Here is a 10,688-nt window from a genome sequence, read left to right as displayed (position 1 = left end):
TTAAATGAAATACTAAATATCAAAATTAAAACAATATTTTATTAAAATATGATTAACAATTGATTTACGCTGCGCCAAAGTTTTATAGTGCTTCATCATCTATATCATATACCCCTCTATAGCCGCCAGTCTTCTTTACAAGCAGGATTTCTTTCACGATCATTTTGTGGGTGACAGCCTTGCACATGTCGTAGACAGTAAGCGCTGCGACTGCGACACCAGTGAGGGCTTCCATCTCAACGCCAGTCTTTCCATTGCATTTCACCGTGCACGTTATAACCACAGATTCAGATTTTTCGTCGAGTTGTGCCTCAACATTGATGTGGTTGAGGAGTATGTCATGGCAGAGTGGTATAAGCCTGGGAGTCTGCTTGGCTCCCATGATCCCGGCGATTTGTGCCATGGTTAGCACATCGCCCTTTTTGACTTGATTCTCCTTGATCAAATTGGTGATTTCTCCGCCAACATACACGATCCCTCTTGCCACCGCTGTCCTGTCTGTGTTTGACTTGTGGCCGACATCAACCATGGCGGCTTTCCCTTTCTCGTCGACATGGGTTAATGTGCTCTTAAAGCGCGTTTGTAAATCAAAAAAATTTAATCTGTTTCGTCTCACACCTATCATGTGGGCCAATTTTAAATTATTATGCAAAATTGATATGGCTTTGTTCGCTAAATCTGAAAATCAATAATAAAGAGATTAATGAAATAATGAACTGGATGCATTCAAATTTCATGAACTTACAAATGACATTTTTTTTTTTTTTTAATGAAATAAACATCATGCAATACATCCACAATCTTTGTTAATTATTATGTGTTATGAATGGTTTTATAACTGTTGGTTTATTAATTTAATTTTCCTCATGCAAACAACAATTTGTAATGAAATGGCCTTGATGCACTAATTTCAAACTACAAAACACAAAAGCATTGTGAATTTTTTTAAAATTTTATTCTTTTGGGAGGCGGGAGAGAGGTACCTCAGTAGCCGAGTGATCAGCATGATATTTCCATGACCTGTTGACCCACAGATGTGGGTTCAATTCCTCCGTCACCACTGGTCGCTACTATTTCCTTACAAAAAAAAGTGGCGCACTATGAAATTTCTTTTTTAATTTGACAATGTTTTGGCCATATTTTTTGTTTTACTACTTTAAAAATGATTTAATAATCATAATTAGACGGAAAGTACTTATTTTGTTGCTGATAGAGAGGCAAAACTGCTTTATTTATAATTTAATTTAAAATCTCCACAATAATTATTGAGAAATCGTGAGATGCGGTCTGGTGTGATGTAGGTTTCAGAAAAACATTTTCTTTATCGTACCAATGTTTTGCCAACGTAAATCCAACGTATATAAACATAAAACAGCAAAATACTCTCAACACGACATGCAAGAATGGCACAATTACATAGAAAGCAAACACTTTGAGCCCTGAAGATGATCTCAATAAAGATCGAAACGTTGGCACGATAAAGAAAATGTTTTTCTGAAACCTACATCACACCATACTGCATCTCACGATTTCTGAATGATTATCGATTAACGGTCACTAATCACCACACAAATCTCCACAATGTAAATCATCAACAAGGACATTTAATCCTTTAAAAATCCCTTTATCCAATTTGTATTGGTGGCACAAAACAAAACAATTACAAAAATGCCCATAATAACGAGCAAGTTGCCCGTGCCATTGCACTTGTTGAGGATGGAAGAAAGCAGCGTTATGCTGCAAGTGTTTAAAACGATATTGATGTGTATTCAGTGGTACGAGGAAATGGCAAGGTGTGCTCAGAGACCAGGATCGGGACGCCCAAGAGCCAAAGGACCAGCTGATGACCAATTTATTATATTTCACTTTTCCATTGCTTCTAAAACGTCTCAAAGACCTTGAAATATGCGGGAGGTGTCTGATAGTGCTGAAACAGTAAGAAGGAGGCTTGCTGAAGTCAGTCTACATCCCAACGGGTCCAGCACTTATCAGAGACCATCGTTGGGACTGCTTAGAGTTTGCAAGGGACACCGACATTGAGTGGAAACAGTAATGAAGGAATGTTGTTTTTAGACGAATCCCAGTTTTCTCTTCATTCACTAGAAGGACATCTTCAAGTTTATCAGGTAGCAATGCAACATTGCCAGAAATCCAGAAATGTGGGTCATTCGGTGGTTCAATTTTTTTTTTTCTACAATGGATACCAGGAACAGGAGGAGTTCCCTCCTGATAACTGCAGCTTTATTGTACAGGTTATCGTACTTTATCCCTGGCTCCCTTTTTTGGGGGCTCGCAACACAAGTGTGAATTTGAACCCCCGGTGTGCCGGTGTTCTTCCATCGAAGAAACTCATTTTTGAAGGGGGTTGGGACCAAATTCAGGGTCGCTGAGATCTGATCCTGCTCCTTCCATTGATGAATGCCGTGTCAATTTCTTTCAATTGAGGCCACTGGTTCCCTTAGGTGTCAGAAAAAGTCCAGAGGTGACGGTGAGGATCGAACCTACGACCGTGGGATCTACTAGCCGAGAGTCTGAAGCCTTAACCACTCAGCTACCGCAGCCCCCGGTGGTTCAATTACTATGTGGAGTGGAATTTCTTTAGAGGTAAAAATGTAGTTACACATTTTTAATAGGACGTCACATAATGCAGAAATTCTCGAGGAATATGTTGTGCCATTCACTCCGTTTATTGGCGAGCAATTTTTTTTACGCAAGACCAACTGTCGCCACCAGTGTTATGAAGACATCCTAAGACGCCCAGCCTGTATTCTTGATTTGAACCCCACTGAGTATTTTTGGGATGAGCTCGGACGTTGGTATGAACAAATAACCCTCCTTCAGCCTTAGCTCAGGTAAAAGTTACGTTAGTTGAGATTTGGGATGAAATTTATCAAGAAGTGGTTAAAGACTTAATTAAGAGCATGATGAGAAGTTTACAGTATATAATAAGAGCAAGAGGAGATAATCCACCCTATTAAAGATTGTTAAGTTTGTTTTATAATGTTTTATGTTCATACACAAAAGTGATTTCATCGTTTTTTAACTATTTAATTTCTGATATTTTTATTTTCCCACTAACCAAATCTTTTAATAAATACCTGAATTTAAATAAAAATATTGGTGTTAATATTACTGAAAAGGCAAGGATATAAAAAAATAACGTAATTTCACAGTGCACCACTTTTTTTGTGAAGCAGTTTAGTACAGTCATTATGGCAGGACCATTTAATCCACCCTATTAAAGATGGTTAAGTTTGTTTTATAATGTTTTGTGTTCATACACAAAAGTGATTTCATCGTTTTTTAACTATTTAATTTCTGATATTTTTATTTTCCCACTAACCAAATCTTTTAATAAATACCTGAATTTAAATAAAAATATTGGTGTTAATATTACTGAAAAGGCAAGGATATAAAAAAATAACGTAATTTCACAGTGCACCACTTTTTTTGTGAAGCAGTTTAGTACAGTCATTATGGCAGGACCGACTTAACAAACTTGACTATTTTTTAGAGTGTCAATTGTTAATATTGTTGCCTGACAAAAACGAACAGATTGAGTTATCCAAATTTTTTTTTTCATTCTTACTGCTCCTCAAGATTTCAACAAAAAATTGTTTTCCAAAAGCTTTTCCAAACCAACTCCACGGTTGCCTCCGTTATGCCACTTTGAAACTTAACCAAATCACCTTTTCAAGACTTTTTAATAAAGTACCAAGGAAAATGCTTAGTTTTGTGGAAAAACGCCCTTTCCACACTTATAATTATGGTAGGATAACGGTCACCAGTAGAAACCTGTCTTATGACATGATGGTCCATTCAGGTTATTCTGTTTTCCAACAAAACTTCTATTTACTCTCGGTTTTGGGTTATGTGGATAACTCAAGGCTTATTTTTTTGTTACTGTGTTTTAATAATAATTACAATTAATTAAGGTTTCAGTTGAGATAAAAAAATTCAAAGGCACAAGCGGGATTCGAACCCATGATCTTCTGCTTGACACACCGCTGCTCTACCACTTGAGCTATCGTGATCTTGATCCACTCGGACACTTCCCATCTCTTTTTATCTCAACTGAAAACCTTAATTAATTGTAAGATATTAATTCGTCAAGCGGACCACGAACTAATGAATTTAATAAGTTTACAATGAAGTATACCTTCACTAAAGCTCTCTGTGGCCATTTCATTTGTCGCGGAGAATCAAATAGATTACACAACATTTGAAAAATGGCAAAAAGGAGGGAAAATTCAAAAGGTGTGGTTGAAATGGGAAATTAGTGTCCGAGAGGATCGAGGTCACGATAGCTCAAGTGGTAGAGCAGCGGCGTATCAAGCCGAAGATCGTGGGTTTTGAATCCCGCTCGTGGCATTGACTTTTTTATCTCAACTGAAAACCTTAATTAATTGTAAGAAATTAATTGGTCAAGTGGACCACAAAATGTGAATTTAATAATAATAATAATTTTATGAAGCAGCCTTAAAATCTGAATAAAGTAATCAAGGTAATTGTTTTAATTGATCATTATTTCCCTTTGTTTTTTATTTTATCCAAATAAGTAGCATGCAAAACACTTTCATGTTATATCAAGCCAATTATCAAAAGCAGTGACTCACATATGCCCATCATGCAATTATATGATTTGATGTGGCGATGTTAGACGGACAAAATGACATCTAGCCCCACTTGGTTTATAAAAAAATTCAGACATTTAAGCTACCTAATATGTGTTGCTTAAAGAGTCACCCACCGATCAGAATCATCGGCCGGTTGGGCATCTGCGCTAGATTGAGCATCCCTGAAAAATTTGTTTTTGTAAAGTTTGTTCTTATTTAGGCGGGGAAAAATTTGTTTCGTTACCAGCGTGCTGTTTCTTTTTTCGCATGACAGCAGCGCCGATCATGGCCAACAGGTCATCCTCACTGCAGCCGCTTCGTATTGCGTCCCTTAAAGATATTTCTGCGTTGCCGAAGAGGCACACCTTTAAACTTCCATCAGCCATCAGACGCAGCCTGTTGCACGAACCGCAAAAATGCTGTGTCATCGACGTAATGAACCCCAACTGGCCTTTATACCCAGGCACATGAAATGCCTTTAAAAATATCTTTTAATACCTTGAAACAGCGCTTATAAAATTTATTTATTTATTTTTAATTCACCTTTGATGTATCGTTTGGGTTGTTAGGTAAAGGTGCGAAGTCAGGGTACTTCTCTTTTATAACTTTTTTCATTTCGTTAAAAGGCACCATTTTTTCCGTATCCCACTTGTTCCCTGTAAAAGGCATGTATTCAATAAATCTGACATCGACGTTCCTATCCTTGGTAAACTCGACGAAATCGAGTATTTCATCATCGTTGAAACCCCTCATAGCTACAACGTTGACTTTCACGGGGGAGTAGCCGAGCTGTACGGCAAGGTCTATGCCTGCGATGACCCTCGGATAGCCCTTCCGTCTTGTTATTTTTTCATATTTTTCCTCTTTCAGCGTATCAAGACTTATGTTGATGATATCAAGCCCTGCTTTCTGCATGCTGACAAGCTGCCTGGTCAGAGTGAGCCCATTGGTCGTTATCGCAACCGATTCCAGACCTGGCATACTTTTCAAAGAGCCTAAATAAAAACAGAGAAAATTATTTTTAAAGTAAAACTAAGCCTTATAAACAGAAAAACTCACTTATAATTGTTATTAAATCTTTATGAACAGTAGGCTCTCCCCCAGTCAATCTTATCTTTGTAACACCTTGCTTAACAAACAGTTCAGCGAGTCGTAGAATCTCATCGGTTGTCAGAAGTTTTAATTTTTTGGTCAGTTTCACACCTTCCTCCGGCATGCAATATTGACCTGAAATTAGAGGGGTTTTTTGTAAATCATTTGATTATGTTATGGTAAATATGAATAAACTGTATCTGTACATCTTAAATTGCACCGTTCTGTGAGTGATATCCGAAGGTATGTGTGCCGACGTCCGAAACTATCAGTCAGGTAGTCATTTTGCAAATTCTCCTGGACTTCTGGGATAACATTTTCCTGCAATTAGAAAAGATTAAAAATGTATAAAGTATAATTCTATTCAAACAGGTTTTTCTTTGTCATTTGTATTTCACCATCTGAACCACATCCAAACTGCCCAATCCTTAATCTTACAAAAAATCCTTGATGCTCTATTTTACGTATCAAACGAAACTTTATAAACACAAATTTATTTATTTATACAAAGTCCAGGGAGGATATATTCTCAAAAATAGGACAGCCATTAAAGCATAGAAAAAAAATTAAAAGTTTAAAAATTAGGCATAAAAGTAAATTTAACCAACTTGACCTGCTGAATGTGTTAACCAACAATAAATTAATCATTTATATAAATTTTATCAATCCAACATTGTATACTTTACAGTTTATTCACATCAGTTACACCATTAAGAACTCCCCGGGAAAAAAAATGAGCGAACCAGCACTCTATACAGGTTTAGAGTATCCAGTCCAACAGCTTTAAGTTTATCGCAGTAAGACAAGATCTAAGATTGTCAGATTTGAACACTAAAATTGCACCGCTTTGTTGCAATCTCATAACTCTATCCACATCACAGGAAACCAAACTATACAGACCTACTCCAAATTTTTTCTATCAAGGGACTGATAGAAGAATTGGATTGCGAAGGGATTGGTGAAGTCTGTAGCCAAGATTCATATAGACTTTTTTTGTGATGGCTTCAAAGTGTTCTCGGAAATCACCGTTGCAGTTGAAAATAACACCGAGATCAGAAATTTTCATGACTTCCTAAATAATATCTCCATTGACAGTGTACTAATATAAAAAGATAATGGATTTAATTTTAAGCTAAATAAATTGAGTGGTGCGTTAAATTTTTCTACCAGTGTAATAAATTGACCACAATATATAAATATTATATTTTTACAAGAAATCAAAAATGGCTCCTTTAAAATGCTTAGCTTCATCATCCGATGTACCTATCAGTTTAAAACAGTTTAAAAATCCTTCTTGCTGTGTCCATCTATATAATTCACTTGTTCAATCTAATCTTGAATATGTCTCAATCATCTGGAATTCGCACTACTATGCTAATATAAAACTTCAAACTGTTCAAAATAAATACCTTACATTTGAAATTAAACTGTCACAACGATAAATCCTCTCATGCCCTCATTAAATCTTACTTCAATATACCTGATCTTAGCACAGACAAAAGTATTTTGAGATTATTTTTATTTTCAAATTAAATAAAAATTGTACAGATTCCCCAGAAATCCTTGGTAAACAACAATTTTATATACCTCATTGCAATCTCAGAAATCAGAAAATATTTTTTATTGAATATAAAGGGAAAATTTTTTAACAACATTCCCCGATGCATCGCATGATGATATGTGACAACATATGCAATACTGTTGATTTATTTAATACTTCTGTTTCCTCATTAAAACGTTAGTTATTAAAGCATGATTTCAATTAATTATTCTTTTTTATGTAAGGTCTTGGTTGAGATGAAAAAGTTAGTGTCACAAGTGGGATTCGAACCCAAGACCTTCGGCTCAATACGCCGCTGCTCAAACTACTTGTGCCAACGTGACAGCCGAAGATCGTGGGTTTGAATCCCGCTCATGACACTAACATTTTCATCTCACCCAAATCCTTACATAAAAAGAATAATTAATTGAAATAAGTAATTTAGCCAATTAGATTACTTAATATAAATGATTAATATTTATTAAAGCATAATAATTTTACTTAGTTAACAAAAGGTAATAATGTACTATGTATATTGTTATAATGCTTTATTAAATTATTTATATATATATACTTTTTTATAATTCCTAATCATTATTATTATTATTATTATAAAAAGCGATCAACTGCATTGGGTCATTTTCTGCCTTAAAAGCTTTCAAGCTGGGTGGTGAGTGGGTCACAGCCCAGGAACCCCCCGACAGCGGAAACCAAAGCCCTGGCAGTATCACAGGCACCCAAACTGCATCCCAACATTGAGTAAAATGTGTACAGATTAGTGACCGTTAATCGATAGTTATTCAGATATCGTGAAATGCGGTCGGGTGTGATGTAGGTTTCAGAAAAACATTTTCTTTATCGTGCCAACGTTTCGATCTTTTATTGAGATCATCTTCAGGGCTCAAAGTGTTTGTCTTCTGTGTAATTGTGCCATCCTTGCGTGTCATGTTGAGAGTGCCCCCTCAGAGTGGCACTCTCAACCCGACATGCAAGGATGGCACAATTACACAGAAGACAAACACTTTGAGCCCTGAAGATGATCTCAATAAAAGATCGAAACGTTGGCACGATAAAGAAAATGTTTTTCTGAAACCTACATCACACCCGACCGCATCTCACGATATCTGAATAACTATTGAGTAAAATACAGATTATCGCATAAAATGAATATTCTTTTGTATTAAATTATTGTCATTTTATCTTCATATTTCCGAAATTAGTTTAGTTTTTTTTAAGGAAAGTTACTAGTTTGTCTATTTGGTCGGAGTCATCACCAAGCGAGTCTTTGATGTTGGTTGGAATTTCCAGCCGATGTCTTTCTCCTTCATATTTTTTGCAATTTGTCAAAATGTGTTTCACTGCTATTCTTTCTGTACAAACATCACAAAGCAGAGTCCCTTTTTTTGCCATGAGATAAGAACGAGTAAGCCTACAATGACCAATTCTGAGCCTAGCAAGGACAACTTCTTCGTGCCTGTAACCTGTACGAGGTGAGGCCCAAGGTTTTACTCAGTTTTTTTATCTCCCTAAGTTTGACATTAGAAGTTGTTTCCCATTCTCTTTGCCATAACTGCCAAGACTTTCTTTTATGCCAAGCTGTCATGACACATCGGATTTTGGGGTTTTTGTAATTTTAACTCCATTAAGGTCAGCCTGCTTTTTCAAATGGTCCACCTTCTCATTACCAAATATTCCGCAGTGTCCAGGAATCCACATGAATACTACTCTATTTCCCTGATTTTGCAGAGTTTCAATGGTAAATAGGATGTCTTTTATCAATGGATGTACAGAAAAGTTGTTTTTAAGAGCCAACAGCGCCGACAAAGAATCAGTAAAGATGACAATCGTTTCCCTGGATGGGGCTAATGTAGTTAAGCACTTTGCTATTGCTATAATCTCAGCGGTGTAGCTGCTACATATAGGTGGTAGGGTAAACATATATTGTGCATTATTATTATAAATGAAAAAAGCAGCATCTGTCCCTACATCATTTTTTGAGCCATCTGTAAAACATAGTGTGGGATTCGAAAAGATATCTATTGTTTCTAATATATAGAGATTATTCCTAATCGTATTAATTATATATATAGGGTATTTAATTAAATCTTTATGTTGTTTTATTTTATAAGGATTTTATTGTCTTTTTCATTCATGTTTAGTGTTTTATTCTTTATTAATGTTAAGTTAGTTATAAGCATTGTATTGTATATATTTTTTTCTCCTTACTTTTGTATATATATTTTTTTTTAAGAAATGGGTTTTTGACCTGTAAAATAAAAATTTTTTTTTTTTTAAATTCAGGCTTAAGACCATTATAATCAGTGGACGTCTATTTGTGAATTTAAAAAAAGTTAAGAAAATATTTTTTAATGACAGTTCACGGTTTGAATATTTACAGTTTTTAAAAGATAAAAATATAATTATTTTGATTGTTAATCGAAAAGTACATTCATAACCAATGATTTACTTTTGTCCAAAAACTTGGTATCAAAAGAACCGCCATTTTGAACTCTAAAGCCTACTTTAGAACTAAAATTGTACCATTAACATTAATATGCACAGTTTTGAGGCTTAAACAAAACTTTGAAAAAAAAAATTGAATTAATTTTATGTTAACCAATGATATCATCAAAAAAGAACATTTTCTAAATTGTCGATTTATGTATAGTTAAAAAACAAATAAAGAGGGACTATGTTGGGAACTTAAAACACATTTACATTCATTAAAAAAAAGAGTTAATGGATGCTAAAACGTCGATCCAGGTTTGGAGAAATGTTTTGATTTTTTTTACTAAATCGATTTTACTCACTTGGGAAGTCACGCTTCTTCTGAATCTGAGTTGATTGGTTCTAGTTAAGGACCTAAGCAGGTTGAGCGCTCTCGAGTTCATTGCGTGAGATGTCATCGGGGACAAAGGACATCTCCTTCCTTTTTACCTCCCGGTTGTGCAATTGCGAAATAATGGCCGGATTAATTATATTTACTCTATCCCACTTCTTAACAGGGTCAAATGACAAGGTTAGCGGGATTAATTCTCTCGTCTGTTTCGTAACGAGGATTGATAACGGGTTCGACGTCGGTGTGAGCTCATATCGAGGTGTTTATCCTAAGTAAGCACAGGACATTGATATAGGGGAAAGGGTTTTTTTTTTGTAAAGAACCTCGTTTTGTTGTTGTACGTACTTGCAAGGACTTAACGGGGACTTTGTTTTCTTGTTTTTTTTCAAGGTCGAAGACACCATGTGGCCTCGTCTGCAGGCGAAGTGTAAATTTACTCAAGTCAAGAGTGAAATTGTCAAAAGACGCCATTTTGTTTTGGTCAAATCCAATTTAAAATTAAAAACATATATACAATGAAAAGTAGCATAGACATGTTAAAACTTAAAGAACAAAAATAAAGACTCATTGCATCATAAACCTGGATGGCAGATCACCCCAA

General features: G+C 35.4%; 1 protein-coding gene and 1 long non-coding RNA gene across 3 annotated transcripts; both read right to left on the bottom strand.

The window, feature by feature from the left end:
- Window positions 1-17: 17 nt before the first annotated feature.
- Window positions 18-10,429, bottom strand: LOC106661189 (molybdenum cofactor biosynthesis protein 1). Of its 2 annotated transcripts, none has more exons than XM_014384433.2 (7): window positions 10,059-10,429; window positions 5,915-6,029; window positions 5,676-5,843; window positions 5,160-5,611; window positions 4,861-5,092; window positions 4,751-4,798; window positions 18-678 (listed from the first exon to the last, which is right to left on the bottom strand). In XM_014384433.2, exons 1-7 carry the CDS (start codon window positions 10,152-10,154, stop codon window positions 83-85), a joined length of 1,707 nt encoding a protein of 568 aa, XP_014239919.1. In that variant the 5' UTR covers window positions 10,155-10,429; the 3' UTR covers window positions 18-82. The 2 variants fall into 2 exon arrangements, with proteins under 2 accessions (XP_014239919.1, XP_014239920.1); XM_014384434.2 differs by having other exon boundaries at window positions 245-678; window positions 4,721-4,798; window positions 10,059-10,428.
- LOC112126522 lies at window positions 769-1,283 on the bottom strand. The gene is made up of 2 exons (XR_002910015.1): window positions 984-1,283; window positions 769-915 (listed from the first exon to the last, which is right to left on the bottom strand). It is a non-coding gene; the product is annotated as an uncharacterized LOC112126522 (long non-coding RNA).
- Window positions 10,430-10,688: the final 259 nt, after the last annotated feature.

This window comes from Cimex lectularius, unplaced genomic scaffold (assembly GCF_000648675.2).
Source record: "Cimex lectularius strain Harlan isolate CLEC.00 unplaced genomic scaffold, Clec_2.1 scaffold47, whole genome shotgun sequence".
NCBI lineage: Eukaryota > Metazoa > Arthropoda > Insecta > Hemiptera > Cimicidae > Cimex > Cimex lectularius.
The sequence above is the reverse complement of the archived record's forward strand: the minus strand, read 5'-3'. Positions and strand labels throughout refer to the sequence as shown.

Excerpts from the sequence above, each read along its gene's own strand:
- LOC106661189 (XM_014384433.2), bottom strand. The coding sequence starts at position 10,154 with ATGACATCTCACGCAATGAACTCGAGAGCGCTCAACCTGCTTAGGTCC. Across the intron at positions 5,093-5,159 it reads ACCCAAACGATACATCAAAG|GCATTTCATGTGCCTGGGTA; the intron begins GTGAATTAAAAA and ends ATATTTTTAAAG. Across the intron at positions 4,799-4,860 it reads AAAAAAGAAACAGCACGCTG|GGATGCTCAATCTAGCGCAG; the intron begins GTAACGAAACAA and ends CAAATTTTTCAG.